Source organism: Watersipora subatra, chromosome 11 (genome assembly GCF_963576615.1).
Source record: "Watersipora subatra chromosome 11, tzWatSuba1.1, whole genome shotgun sequence".
Lineage (NCBI taxonomy): Eukaryota > Metazoa > Bryozoa > Gymnolaemata > Cheilostomatida > Watersiporidae > Watersipora > Watersipora subatra.
Genome location: NC_088718.1, coordinates 16,149,054 through 16,167,566, shown reverse-complemented (window position 1 = coordinate 16,167,566; position 18,513 = coordinate 16,149,054). Strand labels below are relative to the sequence as shown.

Here is an 18,513-nt window from a genome sequence, read left to right as displayed (position 1 = left end):
TGGTTTATATGTTGCTGTGTGACAATATTAGATACTTCTTAGAAAGACCTTCAAATAATATATTGTTTACATATATTCTGAATGTCTGTTCTTCATTATGTTTTTAGCCTTTTTGTTTCATTCCTAACAAGAGTTGTAATGTACAAGATGTAACAACAAGTCATAATGGGTACAGCGGTGAAAATAAATAGGGAAGCGCTGTGATAGGATAATAGCAGACTCTGACAAATCCTGAAGCCAGATGATAGATTTTTCAATCAATATTTCTAGTAAAAATACCGCTATTACTATATCAGCACTAGATAGTCCAACAAGAAATGATCTTTTAACGGTGTTCATCATGTCTTGGAGAACTAATTCTAAACTGCCCGAAGCGACAACTTTGGCAATATAAATATTTTTTATATTGTACCCTAGACAGCAACATAAAAGATCGGAGTGATGAATAAAAATTTACTACGTGAATCAACAAACTACTTCTAGGTCAGTGTAAAGGTTTTCAATAAAAGAAGACAACTTCTAAGTCAACCACCGCCTTTAATCTGTTTGTTTTTTAAAGAAACCTACCCAGTTCAAAGTTTGTGACATTTTAACACATACGGATGGGGCATGTTAGTGTATGCACATAAGGAGTTGAAGAATAAGTTAGTGTATGTTAGCGCATGTTAAGTGTACATACGACCGTATGTACAAATGGCCATGAAGAAAACAAACTAAGAAACTTGATAAGAATCTAGAAATGGAAATTCATATTAACACTATGAAGCTTAGTTTTGTATATACAATCAGACAATAGTACAAACTCTCCATGGAATGTGAAAGCACTTGGAAGGGCACAATTCCTTTTAAACTGGATACAATATAATAGCTTTAAGCTTGCAGAACACAATTAGAGAAACAAAAATTAAATCAGGTGAATAGTGCTTATTTTACTCTCTCACGAAAACTGATGTTTAGAAGTAACTGAAGAAACAGAATTCTTGAAGTAGATCAAAGCTAAAAGATAATGTGTCATTTTATAAACAGAAACTCTTGTTGCTGAGAAGTTTTCTAGATTTGATTATTTGCAGCCTCCATTACCAAGTACTTCAATCAGTGTGTCATTAGAAACTAGTGTACTGTCAGCCGTCTTTCATTTCTCAGTCGTTTAGAAGCACCCTCGGTATTTCTCAGTCGTTTAGAAGCACCCTCGGTATTTCGTGGCATCTCAAATATTAGTAGTCCAAATTACTTGAAACTTTGAAATTATACTAAAATCGTGTCATGCGCAGAGCGGCCAAAATTCCACAATCCTACATAAACCGAAAGTAGAAGAAAAAAGGCTCAACTACGCATCCGAGTTTGCTCAGACGTAGGAACTGGTGAGAAAACAACTCCTTGAATCATCTCAGGACCCAGGCGCCAAAATGTTAAACTGTTCAAAACCAGTTAATCAGGAGTTGTACCCGAGTGTACCGAGAGCCCATTAACCAGTTAATCCGGAGTTGTACCAAGGTGTACAGAGAGTCCGCTGCACCTTTTGCCAAGATTACATAAATATTTCTATCCCACATAACTGGCCTGATACTACGTCAGCATAGTCCAGCAAATAAAACCCTAGTGTTTATATGCGTTGCAATAAATCCCGTGTTGATCATCTAAAACATATCTACCAAATTCCATTGTTAGCAAAACATAAGAACTAGCTTATATAGAAAATGCGCAGTGTTTTAAAAAGCATTACTGCACAAACAATGTCTATGTGACATTATCGGGACATGTCTGAGTCAAGTGGCAAAAGAAGCTCAATAACTGAAGACATGCCCATCATTGCAGATGAGTTGCCCATCATTGCAGATGAGTTGCCCATCATTGCAGATGAGTTGCCCATCATTGCAGATGAGTTGCCCATCATTGCAGACGAGTTGCCGATCATTGCAGATGAGTTGCCCATCATTGCAGACGAGTTGCCCATCATTGCAGACGAGTTGCCCATCATTGCAGACGAGTTGCCCATCATTGCAGACGAGTTGCCCATCATTGCAGACGAGTTGCCCATCATTGCAGATGAGTTGCCCATCATTGCAGATGAGTTGCCTTGTTGCAGAGAGTAATTTTAAAGTTGAATATCATTCCTTTCACCACAAATGGCCTTTTTTAGGAATTGAACCTCAACCTGCTGGTTACACTTAAAGCATTCTAGACCACTAGGTCATGGCTGATCTAGGCAACCCTAACAGCAGTTTTATCAATGAATAGAAACATGAAGATGAATAAAATTATAGAAATGTGACGATGAATACAACTTACCACAGCAACTGGCTCAGAAACTCTGGTTTTCTATGGTCCAACGTACTCATTGACAAGAACTAGTGACAACTAAATGAACTAAATGGCAAGCATCCTTTGTACAACCTAATTGTCCTCTACACACGCGCAAGAATAACCATATTAAAGTGTGAGAGCAGGGAACAGACAAGTGAGTAGCATGAACAAGGTAGACATGTGACTGTGAAATGTACAACAAGACACGTGTTAGGTATTCTTACATATATTTGTCACCACGTCATCTTCATCCTCAGTATGAGTTAGCCAACCAGCATAGAGTGCTAATGTCTAATACAATATGCAACTCTTAGCACCACATAATACAAAAATGATAAAGTTTAGGAGTTGTCTGCTCCTTGCAACTCTTTTGTTAGCAACATAAATGTACAAAAAAGATTTTGATTCGGAAGCAATGCTTAGTGACATGGTCAACTGGTATTCTTTATGCGCATTGCAGTAGCAATAGTATTGTTAAGGCACAATTATTGTGACAATCAGGTATTTTACTACGAGTGGTATATCATGTGTCATGTGTAAAATTACAGTATATGGGGCTGAAATACAAAAGATTGCTGCACCGAGCTCAACATGCAACAAAATTAAAGAAGTAAAATGGTCTTTGGCCTTCGTGAATGCCTATAAAAATATCACTAAAACTCACGTAAAACTGATACTAGTAAATCCAAGGCTATCGTAAAACAGATACGATTAAAAAGCCCATGAAACATGGACGATGTTGTCTATGGAATTAGAGCGAGTACAAAGAATAAAATGGGATGCCATTCAGATATCCAAACCTTGAGTGATGGAAGGTTCTAGACTTATGTGATATGACCTTAGCATGCTGACTAAATTGACTAGAAACTGGACTTGGGGTTCATCCAATAAGAAAGCATCATTATCATACATCTGTTTGGTGATTGGACAATAGTGTAAGTAGGTCAGCCACTCGGGGAGCAAGTGGTCGCTGCAAATACAGATGGTTGATATAAAAATGCTATCACTTTAGCAAAGACCAATCAGTAAGCAATAGTTCAGCATGGAACACAGAATCCTAGACAAGAAGTTTTGATTACTTGAACACAATCTTACCGAAAACCATTGACTCACTTATTTCAACTTAAAATCACCAAGTCACTTGAATTGATTACAAAGTCACATGACTTGATTGCCAAGTCACACAAGTTGATTGCTAAGTCACACGAGTTGATTGCCAAGTCACACGAGTTGATTGCCAAGTCACACGAGTTGATTGCCAAATCCCACGAGTTGATTGCCAAATCACACGAGTTGATTGCCAAATCAGAAGTCTTCACCATCAATACTCTGCCTTTAAACTGTTTCCTTGATCACTGAGTACACTTTGACTATGTTATATTGTTATGTTTTATTGGAACAATTAAATTGAAGCACTATCAGTAACTGTTCATAAAAACTTTAAATATAGTTCAAGATATGACCACTTCAAAATCTAGTAGATTTTAACAGAATATTTTTAACAGAATATTTTTAACAGAATATTTTTAACAGAATATTTTTAACAGAATATTTTTAGCAATTGAGATTTTGTTTGTTGTTTTAGGCGGACTATGAAAATGTTTAAAGATTAAAATAGAAAAAACTTGATCAGGGTTAACAGCGCCAAGAAACAAGGCTAAGAAACAAGGCTAAGAAACAAAGCTAAGAAACAAGGCTAAGACACAAAACAGAAAGTCTAAGCATGGTTTACATAGAGCAAGAGGCGTAGGAAGGTTCATGTACTGATGAGCTCGAGATCTCGCTGCTATTAACAGAAACAACAGAAACAGTCTAGAGACAATCTAGAGACAGTCTAGAGACAGCCTAGAGACAATCTCGAGACAGTCTAGAGACAGTCTAGAGACAATCTAGAGACAATCTAGAGATAGTCTAGAGACAGTCTAGAGACAATCTAGAGAATATTTGTGGATATACAGTATGTACATACCGTACAGCGATGCACAGTCTAGAGACAATCTAGAGAATAGTTGTGGATATACAGTATGTACATACCGTACAGCGATGCACAGTATAGAGACAATCTAGAGAATAGTTGTGGATATACAGTATGTACATACCGTACAGCGATGCACAGTCTAGAGACAATCTAGAGAATAGTTGTGGATATACAGTATGTACATACCGTACAGCGATGCACAGTATAGAGACAATCTAGAGAATAGTTGTGGATATACAGTATGTACATACCGTACAGCGATGCACAGTATAGAGACAATCTAGAGAATAGTTGTGGATATACAGTATGTACATACCGTACAGCGATGCACAGCAAAAGCTGGAGTTTGCCATCCTTGCCGACGTCTTGTAAAGAATTGTTAATAATGGTGATATTGGCCACTAATGACCTGCAGGGTTCAAGGTCGTGTGTCAGTAGGTACCTATGCACATTCTCTGCAAAACCAATGAAAGGTCTGAGCAACTAAGTGTGTGGTCTAAAATGTTCACATGAGAAATAACAGATTTTCTGACAATTTCCTTTTAAAAGGAAATATCTAAGAAATTTATGGAGCCAAGATATATTTACAATTTGAATTATTTCATATTGTCAAGATGAAAAACGTGTCAACTCAGCTCCCTGTTATAATATATCGAACAAATCCAGCTTGAATGTATTTAATACTAGTACATTAGTAATCTAGTACATAGTCTAGGCAATAAGTATGCACACAAATGTTCTGAAATGCTGGAAGGCGATTTGTTCGCGCGAGTGTTAGAGTGTCTGGCTGTAAAACTGGATGTCACGAGTTCAAATCTCAGACAAAGGAATATTTCGGACCGACCTCTAACCCTGGCTACGGACAGACGAACGAATACGGTCCTAATTATAGGAAAGACTTGCGCTCCGGCAGGCAATAAAACAGGGAATAAACATGTTCTAACAATACTTCTAATACTAATTCTAATATGCTGGATAGCACAGGTGGTAGGTGTCGGGTGGTCAAGTCAAATTTTATGGGTTCAAATACTGTATGATGCAATCTATTTTCCAATCTTCAGCTGTGGCTCCATACGAACACGACCCTTATTATAGCAAAAATTATATTTAGTCGGAATGGCTGGTTCGCTACAAGTAACCTTACCGACTTAACTAGCGATGAGTTAAACAAGCATGTGCCAAAATCATAAAACTTTGTAATAGACCATAGAATGAATAGACAGAGCCTGACCTAAGTAATCCCAGATGTAGAGGTTGTTTCTGAAGAAGCGTGAGCTTTTGAAGCCGAGAGAAAGCATGGTTTCTAAAGTAGTACAGAGGCCCGAGTCTCCGCATAATAAAAGAGTAACACTCTCCCTCTACAAACACCGCCATACATTAAAGAGAATAAAACTCGTAAAATAATAGCCATATCAGGTGGACTGAAGTATGATCAGCCCACCAAAGCACTCAGTAGTTTCCTATAATATCTACAACAACATAGGTAGTCATCAGGAGAATAAAAGCCTGTGATATGAACTGCTTTGTACAAACTTGGTACAAATTGAGCAAAACAACAAACATAACAGAGCTTATGACTGGAACATGTTTATATTTCTTATTGGGGTTCTGACACATACATCTTAGACCATCCTCAAATAGGCTGTGATATCTACTACGAAAAAAGTAAGTTAAAACTAATGAGACTTACACCTGGGCATCTCACACCTTCAGGTACATCATAACCAAGTCTACTATGCGCATTGTGAGGCTCTGCATTGAATACAAAGCACAACGCAATGCCATTCCGATATATTAATTACTCCTTTTTGTAGCAGCTGTTATATTTCTATAATTGAGAATATTAATAGGGCAGTTCAAGACCCCTTCACCAGACGATTAACAGAATAGCTATTTAGACACATATTCTCACAAGTTTAGTGAATGAACTCAGTAAGACACAGCACAAGGAGTAGTCATCTTTTGTCAATAATGAAATATAGAGCTAGACAACTCTAAATTTGTGAGCAGTAATTCATGCCATATTTTAATGTAATTTATCAAACTCATGGGAGCAGCAGCAGCAGTTTGCAGCAGATGCAATACAATGCATATGAGATGCAAAAATTTTAATTAACCATGTTGGCAAATATTTTCAAGCTGTAAAGAACATCATTCGAAGAGACCAATTTTTCCGATCCATAAATATTGTCTCAGATTTCATTTATCCCCTACTATATAATACAACTGACTGTCACTGCGTTACATGTTTTAGAGCCTTTACTTTTTTGAGATATAATTAGAAATATTGAAAAGAAAATGCTTTTCATATCTAAAAGAATGTGCACACTTTTAGTTCCACACAAACAACAGTGGTCACAGGTCAGAGACAGGGGTCCAACCTAGCCTCACTAGTGACTAAGCCAGGCATATGTAAGAAGCAACAGCGGTCACAGGTCAGAGACAGGGGTCCAACCTAGCCTTACTAGTGACTAAGCCAGGTATATGTAAGAAGCAACATTGGTCACAGGTAAGAGACAGGGGGCTAACCTAGCTTTACTAGTGACTAAACCAGACATATGTAAGAAGATTGACCGATGTTCATGAAGGAGCAGGCTATATGTAGGCCAGAGTAGTTACCTCTTTCTCGGGTTTGTGAACGTATTTAAGTAGGCGGTTAACAGAATCGCTCAGCACCTGCTGCATGTGACTCTTTGATCTCTCTACAACAACGAATGATGACTTAGAGACGATATTAATATGGCACATTCCTGTTTTCTCCTGTTTACTGTTTAGTCCTGTTTACTGTATACACGTGATTTAACTGAGCTGGTCATATGACTACCCTAAGAGAAGCTGATATCAGTAGACCAGCCCTGAAACAACTTTAGCTACTGCGCTGTTTCCAACTGAATATGAGTACTTGACACGAAACTAACATGCAGACACAAGGTCAATAACAAGGTCATATATGAGCTCGGAAGCCAGTGAAAACACCTGCTTTTTAGTGGACTACTACAGTGTGTCATCAAATGTGATCTCTCCTCCATAACTTCCTACAAAGCTCATAGCTTACCAAACAGACTGTACTACTGCGTAAGTACACATTTCATTGAGGAGTTATCATACTACTTCATAAGTACACATTTCATTGAGGAGTTATCATACTACTGCATAAGTACACATTTCATTGAGGAGTTATCATTCTACTGCATAAGTACACATTTCATTGAGTTATCATACTACTGCATAAGTACACAGTTCATTGAGGAGTTATTATACTACTGCATAAGTACACATTTCATTGAGGAGCTATCATACTACTGCATAAGTACACATTCCATTGAGGAGTTATCATACTACTGCATAAGTACACATTCCATTGAGGAGTTATCATACAACTGCATAAGTACACATTTCATTGAGGAGTTATCATACTACTGCATGAGTACACATTCCATTGAGGAGTTATCATATACTGTAATAAAATATAATTAAAAAAGAGACTACAGAAATATTCTAGTCAGTATGGAACAGCCTTACTGATTGTACTCGGCCTTCTGACGGGCTTCGGAGAGTCCTTCTGTCGACCAGGAAAGCTCTGTGAGGTATCGCTTTGAGTATCTATAATCTGACTGTATGTGATTGTCTCTCCTACCAGGATTCGCTCCGTGCTGTCATCATCCACTCCCCTGCCCAACCATCGGCCACAAGGAAACCTGGAAAGAGCGGATCAAATGTGTGCTAATTGTGCACGGAACTACCAGCACTAACATTTATATACATTCTATTAATTTTTGAGTGACACAAAAAGCACCTGCCACATATCCCCTAAATACATCTCCTGCTGTACATAATGCTGGTAGCTATTTGTAAATAGTGCATACACTTCATCTAACTCGTGTGTCAAATTAAGGCTTGTGGGCCAAATTTTGCCTGAGGTGTAATTATAATTGAGATTAAATTATATGGACATTTGAGCTGGCTGCGGGTATGTGCTGTGTTGCTAATGCTTCAAATCCCACAATGCTTTGCCAGATGTTGGTACTTCTTTCATTAAATGTTTACATTATGGGTATTTTTATAAATAAGATTTAACTTTTGTGCCTGTTGAAAATTAAAGACTGTCAGAGCCTCAGAGTCTCAGAGTGGCAGTGGCCTCAGTGTCTCAGTGGCTTCAGAGTCTCAGTGGCCTCAGTCTCTCAGTGGCCTCAGTGTCTCAGTGGTCTCAGTGACCTCAGTGTCTCAGTGGCCTCAGTGTCTCAGTGACCTCAGTGTCTCAGTGGCCTCAGTGACCTCAGTGTCTCAGTGTCTCAGTAGCCTCAGGGACCTCAGTGGCCTCAGTGTCTCAGTGGCCTCAGTGTCTCAGTGGCCTCAGTGTCTCAGTGGCCTCAGTGACCTCAGTGTCTCAGTGTCTCAGTGTCCTCAGTCTCTCAGTGTCCTCAGTGTCTCAGTGGTATCAGCGACCTCAGTGTCTCAGTGGCCTCAGTGTCCTCAGTGGCCTCACTGTCTCCGTGGCCTCAGTGTCCTCAGTGTCTCAGTGACCTCAGTGTCTCAGTGGCCTCAGTCTCTCAGTGACCTCAGAGTCTCAGTGTCCTCAGTGTCTCAGTGTCTCAGTGGCCTCAGGGTCTTCAGTCTCTCAGTGTCCTCAGTGTATCAGTGGTATTCGCGACCTCAGTGTCTCAGTGTCCTCAGTGTCCTCAGTCTCTCAGTGTCCTCAGAGTCTCAGTGTCTCAGTGGCCTCAGTGTCTCACTGTCTCAGTGGCCTCAGTGACCTCAGTGTCCTCAGTGACCTCAGTGTCTCAGTGGCCTCAGTGTCTCAGTAGCCTCAGGGACCTCAGTGTCTCAGTGGCCTCAGTGACCTCAGTGTCTCAGTGTCCTCAGTCTCTCAGTGTCCTCAGTGTCTCAGTGGTATCAGCGACCTCAGTGTCTCAGTGGCCTCAGTGTCTCAGTGGCCTCACTGTCTCAGTGGCCTCAGTGTCTCAGTGACCTCAGTGTCTCAGTGGCCTCAGTCTCTCAGTGACCTCAGAGTCTCAGTGTCCTCAGTGTCTCAGTGTCCTCAGTGTCTCAGTGGCCTCAGTCTCTCAGTGTCCTCAGTGTATCAGTGGTATCCGCGACCTCAGTGTCTCAGTGTCCTCAGTCTCTCAGTGTCCTCAGAGTCTCAGTGTCCTCAGTGTCTCAGTGTCTCAGTGGCCTCAGTGACCTCAGTCTCTCAGTGTCCTCAGAGCCTCAGAGTCTCTGTGGCCTCAGTGTCTCAGTGGCCTCAGTGTCTCAGTGGCCTCAGTGTCTCAGTGGCCTCAGTAGCTTTAGTGTCTCAGTGGCCTCAGTGTCTCAGTGGCCTCAGTGTCTCAGTGGCCTCCGAGTCTCAGTGGCCTCGGTGTCTCAGAGTCTCAGTGGCCTCAGTGTCTCAGTGGCCTCAGTGTCTCAGTGGCCTCAGTGTCTCAGAGCCTCAGTGTCTCAGTGGCCTCAGTGTTTCAGTGACCTCAGTGTCTCAGTGGCCTCAGTGTCTCAGTGGCCTCAGTGTCCTCAGTCTCTCAGTGTCCTCAGTCTCTCAGTGTCCTCAGTCTCTCAGTGGCCTCAGTGTCCTCAGTATCTCAGTGGCCTCAGTGTCCTCAGTGTCTCAGTGTCCTCAGTGTTTCAGTGGCCTCAGTGTCTAAGTGGCCTCAGTGTCTCAGTTTCCTCAGTGTCTCAGTGTCCTTAGTCTCTCAGTGTCCTTAGTCTCTCAGTAGCCTCAGTCTCTCAGTGGCCTCAGTGTCCTCAGTGGCCTCAGTCTTTCAGTGTCTCAGAGTCTCAGTGTCTCAGTGGCTTCAGTGACCTCAGTGTCTCAGTGGTCTCAGTCTCTCAGTGTCTCAGAGTCTCAGTGGCCTCAGTGTTTCAGTGGCCTCAGTGTCTCAGTGGCTTCAGTGTCTCAGTGACCTCAGTGTCTCAGTGACCTCAGTGTCTCAGTGGCCTCAGTGTCTCAGTGGTATCCGCGACCTCAGTGTCTCAGTGGCCTCAGTCTCTCAGTGTCCTCAGAGTCTCAGTGTCCTCAGTGTCTCAGTGGCCTCAGTCTCTCAGTGTCCTTAGTCTCTCAGTGGCCTCAGTGTCCTCAGTCTCTCAGTGACCTCAGTGGTCTCAGTCTCTCAGTGGCCTCAGTGTCTCAGTGTCCTCAGTGTCTCAGTGGCCTCAGTCTCTCAGTGGCCTCAGTGTCTCAGTGGCCTCAGTCTTTCAGTGTCTCAGAGTCTCAGTGGCTTCAGTGACCTCAGTGTCTCAGTGGTCTCAGTCTCTCAGTGTCTCAGAGTCTCAGTGGCCTCAGTGTTTCAGTGGCCTCAGTGTCTCAGTGGCTTCAGTGACCTCAGTGGCCTCAGTGTCTCAATGTCTCAGTCTCTTAATGGCCTCAGTGTCTCAGTCTCTCAGTGGCCTCAGTGTCTCAGTCTCTCAGTGGCCTCAGTGTCTCAGGCTTGTAGCTAAATTATTTATAGGCCACAATCCATGACTTTGACATCCCTCATCTAACTTGTAGAATTGCTTTACGTTGAGGTAAGAAAGGATCTGAGGGTGTTGGATAAGTTTTAATTACAAGTAGAAACAAGTCTTAGATACGAGTTGACTTCAAAACAACTAACCAGAATTTTATTTCAACCCATCGAATCTGATTAATTAAGACAGACAATTTAGCGACGGCTAGTTTTAGTGAATTTTAATTAAAGCTAAGTATTATGAGTATTATAAAATAAATCATTGAATGGTATTAGAAATCAATCATTACATCATCAAGTAATAGCAGTAGTAATAATAGTAGTCGTAGTAATAGTAGTCGTAGTAATAGTAGTAGTAATAATAGTAGTAATAATAGTAGTAATAGTAGTAGTAGTAACAGTAGTAGTAGTAATAGTAATAGTAGTAGTAACAGTAGTAGTAGTAGATGGTAGATAGTAGTAAATGCCTACCATCTTTCACGGATTGGCTGTTTCTAGTCAAAAATAAGTTATCAATGTAAGATGGTTGAAAACTGGTGAGAGTTCTCATTTACCTGGTAATAAGACCGGTTGTCTCATTTCTTACAATGACATGGTCTATAAGCCATTTGGGTGCGAGCCCGCTGTTGTCATGCCCGATACGCACCGTGCTCAGTTGTCCTAGGTTCTTACTCTACAAAACAGACCAGCCACATACACCTCTCACCTAATTGAACCCACATGTAATACAGACCAGCTGTATATACCCCTGAACACTGAACACACTTTTTATGACAGCGGTCAGTACTGCAGGCTACAGTTACTAAACAGTAAAGACGTTGCAGCACTTTTTGTGTCATTATTATAATGGTCTGCTACAGAGATACACTGCAAAGGAGGTCTGTAAGACGAGACTCTAACGTACCATCGTACACCTAATTATCATAAGACTACCACAACTCTGCTAAGGAATTGGAACTCCATGCATTCACCCCAGACACATAATCCCTAGACATAGAGATTCTGATATAACACATAGATCCATCAACCAAAGTAAAGGTGTGCTGCTTCAGTAGCAGTTTTACCAGAAGAGGTTATTATTGTAAATTTACAATTAGAGCTCTGAGACAAACGTGGGATTCCCACCTCAAAACTGAAATCATAGACATTCTTTGGAAGCCATTTTCTGTCAGAATCCCTCAGTTTGCCAGCAACTGAGATCCAGGCATTGGCAGTGGTAGTAGAGATGCCACCAGCAAATCGTTTACCGGGAACGACTAACACTCTGTAGGACAATTCTAAAAGACATACACCACAGCATTACTAATCGGTGTTACCGACATTAGAAGCAAACAGGAAACATCAACGGTATGACATTTTCAGGTAATGTGGTGCATTCTACAACTTTTTGATCCTTGAATGGTTTCTAGAGGGCTGCGTGCAGACAGCATGTCAAACAACGAATATATAATGTTCATAAATTGAATATTGATGATGTCATTGCTAGCATCACGCGGAATGGATCATACCTAGTTTAAGGATTAAACATTGACTCACGTAAAATTTTAAAATTTTTTCATCAGAATGTATAGATATTTTTCTATTATCTGAGAATTTGTTTGATGCTTCAAGTGATCTGACTGACAGGATGTTTCAAGATTAAAATCAACAAAACTTGATTGTGGTTAAAACGTTCAGAAAAAATAACATGCCCAGAAATAGCTATCAAGAAATGATAGTAGTTGCCCATATTGTATATAAGTGATAAATATACAGTTTCATTGGCATCAGATACCCATATGTTTACGCAGCATTTACAAGGAAAAAAATAGGAAAATTTCTAACAAACTTACCATTAAATTATTTGAAACGTATCTCAGAAAACATGGCAATGTATCCGAGACTTTATTTAATGTTTTATTTTAACAATCATGAGCTAATACACATTAAAATATATGTCAATAGGGAGGCATAACACTGCAACTTTAACATAACTGATGTCATAACGAGAGGGATAAACAGGAATTGTTGATTTTAAACTTGAAACATGCTGGCAAACAGATCACTAAAAACTACAAACAACATCTCCAATAATAGAAAGATATCTATACTTTGCGATAAACCTTTATAAACCTTGAAGTAAACTTTCAAGAGTTGCTTTCTCATGGTGATTTTTAGCCTATGTTTCTGATGGCTCTTACATTAGCTACAGCATGTTGGTATTTGTTGAACACTATCTTCCATCGCTTCTGTCCCTTTGGTGATTTCATTACTAATAAATGCACTTTTCAACTTTTATTATGAAATCAAATATTTCATCCGTCATATTTTTATTAATTAACTATGTTGAACCACAAATTATACAATGAAACCAATCAGAAGCCGGAGAGTATTAAGCTCAGCCAATCAAAAGCTATAGCTCATCGAGATTGTTAAATAAACTACTGTTTGTCTAAAAGTTGGATTAACCAACCTGTACTGGTAAATGCATTGGTGAAGCATCGAAAGTCAGCAGTGTTGAGAGACAGCAGGTGATAGAGGGCTTGCTCCCTCTCATCCTCACATCGGAGGAAGGCAACTCCTTTGTACAGACTCCTGAACAAGAGCAACTGTGTCAATGTGATATCATCATCATACGAGCATATACTTGAAGCACAGCCTATAAGGTCTTAAAATCAGCGGCATTGACAAGCAATCACTGATGCCTGTCTGTTTGTCTGTGTAAACACTACCTGTTTCTACCTTTTTTGCCAAGTTTATCCAAACTTCACACCCATATGCTCTGTGCCTTCCATCAGATAACCAAAGTACTTGGTTTCAAAACTCCTGATTCCAGTGAACCAGCCTCTTAAACACCCATATGATTAGAAACTCAAGAACGCATCTTCGCCTTCGTATACATGAGGACTACTGTCCTCAATAAACGAGTTCATAGATTGTTGTTCTCGAAGCAGTGAAGCAATTTGTGTTGAAAATCTACACGCAAGCTGCAGGCCATCTGATTGACAATGAAAGAAATATGGGGCATCTCCAGGACATCTCCAGGGCATCCAGGGTATCCAGGGTATCTCCAGGGCATCCAGGGCATCTCCAGGGCATCTTCAGGACATCTCCAGGGCATCCAGGGTATCTTCAGGACATCTCCAGGACATCTCCAGGACATCTCCAGGGTATCTCCAGGACATCTCCAGGGCATCTCCAGGCCCGGCGCAATATAGCTTCACAGAGTCCCGTGACGAACGGAAGCCAATATGGGGGCTCGCTCGTTTCCAAACAAACAGCCCACTATTTTTATAAAAGTTATAATGGAGAGACCGCAACATTAACCAACAAAAATTACTCCCATTGGCAGTCGCTTTGAAATTGATCATTGTATCATATACCACTAAAAAGAAGACGAAATGCCCTACAAGGAGCCACCAATAATGTTTTGTAAAAATGTAAAGTAAATGCAAAAAAGAGCGATATTGAGAGCGAGTTATGAATATTCCATTAGAGATCTGTACGTCGATCGGGTTTGTTTGGAAACAGGCATTTTTGTTTCTGGTTTTTGTCGCGGGACTCTGTGAAGCTATACGACTTTGTCCAGGCCTACCATTAGTTGACAATCTTTGTAAAGCCATGCACATTTACAATGGAAAATGTGCTACTATGTATTTTGAGACAATAATTTCGAGACTATTTTGATTACAGACGGTTTCTCTTTATTCGGGCTAGAAGTTTCTATTCAAGATGGCATCTTGTAAAAGTTTTGCTCTGCTAAAAAGTGCTTGAACGCTAGCATCATTATTTGGTTACAGTTATATTATTTGATATTAACGTTAGTTATACTATTTGATAGCATGATAGCGGTAATCTGGACTAAACTTAAGATAGATTGATGCTCGTAATTCCTGTTCAATTGCATATAACGAGCCAGTTTTGGCTCCAAACTGTAGCAAACATATCGATGAGTGCAAAAAGCTTTTATGCAACCTTTTTAAATATAGTTATAAAATGGAAATATACTTTTAACTTAAGATTAAATAAAAAACTTTAAAGGACTAATACATTGCAATGCAGGCTATAATATCATCATAGGTTAATTGTAAGCAATTAACCTATGATGATATTTCTCCACGATCAACTGGTAGAAACATCTATCAACTTCCTTGTGCATGTTTATTTAAAGATCTACAAGTTGGAGATAAGTTCTCAACATGCTGACGATGGGTTTGAAAAATACAACGCCACCCTTTATTTAAATGTCACCTCGAATAAAGCGCCACCCGAAGGGAATGGTTGAAAAGTGGGAGCGGCAGGGCGTTCCAATACGGGTTTTACGTATATATATATCCTAGGTCGATATAGTTTAGAAGCATGATGCGTTGCAATATGAAATACTTCTTACCGGCTCTATTAAAGGTTGACTTGCAACAAAATTCACATTACAGTTATTTGGTATCAAAAGATTCACCATGTCTTACTCTGTTGTGTTGTAGGTGCAAAATATGTGGGAATGTGAATACAAGCTCTTAAAACCGTTTTGGAAAGAGAATCCAAACTACGGCGGTCTCGTGTGGCTGCGATTAACTGTTCGTTTTTGAGCTTTTAAGAGCTTGTAATCACATTCCCACATATTTGGCACCTACAACACAACAGAGTAAGACATGGTGAATCTTTTGATACCAAATAACTGTAATGTGAATTTTGTTGCAAGTCAACCTTTAAGTAATATTAATATATGTTACAAAGTAAACCTCAATGTGTCAAGGTTAATAGCTCTATTGAAACACCAAAATGGTCTGCTCCTGATAAACATGTAGATATTTTGTAAGGAAGTTGTTACTTTTTAATTTTGCAATTACTCTGAGATTGTCGATTGCGGAAGAAAAATGGGATATCTATTGACATTAAGATAATCACAGTATGTTATTGGCTACATATTTGTTGATCTAACCATGAGCAGATAACTACTACAGCCAGAGTAAAACAATACTCAAACAAGTGAGACAAAATAAATTAACTAGTGGAGCTGGAACCAGATACTAATGTTAGCATGTTCTCAGGTATCACATATTGTTTAACAGTTGAAATATTTCTGAAATAAATAAACATTCAAAGGTATAGTCAAAAGACTCCACTTGATAAACATACAAAACAACAAAATAAAAACTCATGACAGAAACTGCCCGCTGTAAATTTAATGCTTATATATTATCTCACCAAAAGTATTGTATTGTAAAAGTATTTTATTGTCCATTCGCCATTCCATCTACATCTTTATGTGTTTATGTCAAGTACATCTCAAGGACAGGAATATTTCTATATTATTCCAAAAAACTTTTCACAACAGTCTTGACTCTTTCCGTGAAGAAAAACTCACAAAAATATATTAGGCAACAATATCGACCAATCAGATGGAAGTACTCACTTGAGGAGCTCCTGATTGGCTAATAATTCTTTAAAATGAGCAGCCAACAGCTTCTTTTCTAGTGATAATCTGATGAATGCTCTCGCTCTACCTATGTCTGTCTTGATATCCTTCATCTCTTGTATGTGTCTATAACCACGCAGTTGGGAGTATGCCAGATGTTCATTATCACGAATACAGATGAATATGATTAGGACCTTGATCAAGTCGTAATATACAAAGTACTATATTTGTTAGAAGACAACTACTGTAAAGGTGAACACTCGATGTCTGGTCAAACAACTGCTGATGATTGACCCGCAATTGAAGGTTACACAACTACTAGAGAGTAAGACAACTACTAATAGGTAAGACAACTACTCAAGGGTAGGAGAACTACTAATGGGATAAACTACATGGACCAATGGGTCAGACAGTTGCCGCTATAGCAGACATATTAATGGGATGAACAACTGCTGAGCGAGACTACCAAGTGGAAAGACAACGGCTGACCTGACCTACTGATAGATCAGGTCAGATACCTCAACTAACTGATCTTCTAATAGGTCAAACAGCTGAGGAGTTAGACTAATGACAGGTCAAAAATTACTAATGGGTGAGACAACTACCGATGGATCAGACAACTGCTGCTGGGTCAGACAACTGTTGCAGGGTCAGACAACTACTTTTGGGTAAAAAATTATGTTAATACAAGGCAGCTGAAAATAGCAAACATACTTCACATCGACTAATAGATTGTCCGGCAAGGGTTCAAGTACTCTCGGTCTCTCAGGATTACTCCCCTTTCTCCTATGGGTAAGAACTTTGTCAGCCGCTTCCGCAGGAAGAAAATTGCTTACATCTAAAAAATTAAATACAGTTGCAAACTAATTGTTTAGTAGTAAACAACAAACTATTATTGATAAAGTGAGTAATTTTGAAAATATATCGGAAGGCATGTGCGAAAGCGTAGTTAAATTTTGTTAAAACTTGACACGAGAAGCTAGACTATGGAAATAGCAAGGGTTAGTAGGGTGAGTATGGGGCAATCACGCAGGCACAAGTCAGTTTGATGAGAATAATCAGCTCTTTGAGTGACAAAGAAAAGGTATGTCCAAGGAGCGGAAAATATCTTAGAGCATAATCAAAGACTGTTTCCAATTGAACGATTATTTTGCATAAGAAACCCAAAACTGCTTCGGGGACAAGATTGTACTTGAGACACGAGCACCGAGACAGACAGCTGAGACACCGAGCATCGAGACGGACATTGACAAGGTTTACTATACACTACCGCTATACTTAGCTATACCATTACACACAAGTTTGAACTGTAGAGCTTGAATAGAGGACATATACACACAAGTTTTAAAGAAATAAATTGAACTAATCGAAGAGTAAAATAATGGTACACAAAAGAGAACATTCCAATTGCATTCTTATTTAATTGCAAGCATTTCAAAGAATTATTTATACGGTTTGAGATCTTTTAACTAAAATGCAGATAATTGGATGTCCCAATTTTGCTGTGTTTAGAAAATTCGTTGACAACCAACCACAAATTGTAATAATATTAGACAGCAACCAACGTTTTAACAATATGTGGCAGTTGTTGACTTTTTAAATATGTTGACCGAAAAAAGCAGAAGAAGATGGGAGACGAGCTCCACCACCACCACCACCAGTGTTAAAACAAGAGCGCGAAGAGCTGCGCAAGACAGCAATAACCTGCGGATGTTTTTTCGTGATGAATGGCGACATCATCCTCTTCCTCGTCAGAAGAGGTCTTGGCTGAAAGGGTAGAGATGCCAGAGGACTTGAGCTAATGAAGACTGATTTAGGTAAGAGAACATAAAAAAACATCCCCCCTCTGAACTCTACCTCGCGTATTCAAGTTGAAAAAATGTGCAGAAAATGGTCACTGTCCAACTAATCCCCCTTTAAATGATACTTGGAACAGAAAATAAACCAACCATGGCGCAGAAGTAAGATTCAAGGTAATGTCAAAACACCAAACTTTGACATTAGATGAACGAAATATGGTCACCTATCTTTGATTCATGCCAAATGTAGGTCCTAATACCAAATCCCACGCTAAAAAGTCCCAAATCCAGTTACTTTAAGAAATTATATAAACTGTCGTTAAGTAAATGTCAAAGACCCACAAGGTGGAAGATTATAACACCAAACTATGATCTTGCCTTTGCAATAGATTTGATTGGACATTAGATAAAAATTAAATAAACTCATTTTTATCAAAACGCTTTTATCCCGCGTAGTGTAAATCATGAAATTTGATAATTTTCTTATTAGTAGTAAGTAGAGTGCGCACATTCAAGTTTCTTGTATTTCTAGCGGGAGCAGAAATAGAGCAACACACTCACCGCTTAGAACTAGAATCTTAGTTTCAAGGTGACAAGACA

The 18,513-nt window shown here is 39.6% G+C and overlaps 2 protein-coding genes across 4 annotated transcripts in view; one reads left to right on the top strand and one right to left on the bottom strand.

Moving 5' to 3' along the window:
- Positions 1–2,514: 2,514 nt before the first annotated feature.
- The window catches only part of LOC137408144 (DENN domain-containing protein 5B-like), an 89,375-nt gene continuing 73,376 nt past the window's right edge, over positions 2,515–18,513 (bottom strand). For 2 of the 3 annotated variants that reach the window (XM_068094533.1, XM_068094534.1), the window contains 10 exons: positions 16,829–16,952; positions 16,112–16,240; positions 13,172–13,293; positions 11,845–11,996; positions 11,274–11,392; positions 7,805–7,980; positions 6,902–6,984; positions 5,514–5,640; positions 4,599–4,737; positions 2,515–3,274 (listed from right to left, as the gene is read on the bottom strand). In XM_068094533.1, the coding sequence (XP_067950634.1) occupies positions 3,091–3,274; positions 4,599–4,737; positions 5,514–5,640; positions 6,902–6,984; positions 7,805–7,980; positions 11,274–11,392; positions 11,845–11,996; positions 13,172–13,293; positions 16,112–16,240; positions 16,829–16,952 (1,355 nt within the window). In that variant the 3' untranslated portion in view covers positions 2,515–3,090. Of the gene's footprint in view, positions 3,275–4,598; positions 4,738–5,513; positions 5,641–6,901; positions 6,985–7,804; positions 7,981–11,273; positions 11,393–11,844; positions 11,997–13,171; positions 13,294–16,111; positions 16,241–16,828; positions 16,953–17,818; positions 17,882–18,513 lie in introns of all 3 variants that reach the window. The other variant, XM_068094532.1, reaches the window with a different exon arrangement.
- Positions 8,118–10,711, top strand: LOC137408637 (uncharacterized). Its single transcript, XM_068095226.1, has 5 exons — positions 8,118–8,123; positions 8,385–9,008; positions 9,103–9,912; positions 10,082–10,300; positions 10,388–10,711. The coding sequence occupies exons 1-5, from the start codon at positions 8,118–8,120 to the stop codon at positions 10,709–10,711; spliced, it is 1,983 nt and encodes a 660-aa protein (XP_067951327.1).

Coding starts and splice junctions, on each gene's coding strand:
- LOC137408637 (XM_068095226.1), top strand. Junction 9,009..9,102: donor AGTGTCTCAGTGGCCTCAGT/GTCTCACTGTCT, acceptor CAGGGACCTCAG/TGTCTCAGTGGCCTCAGTGA. Junction 10,301..10,387: donor TCAGTGTCCTCAGTGTCTCA/GTGGCCTCAGTC, acceptor TCAGTCTCTCAG/TGGCCTCAGTGTCTCAGTGT.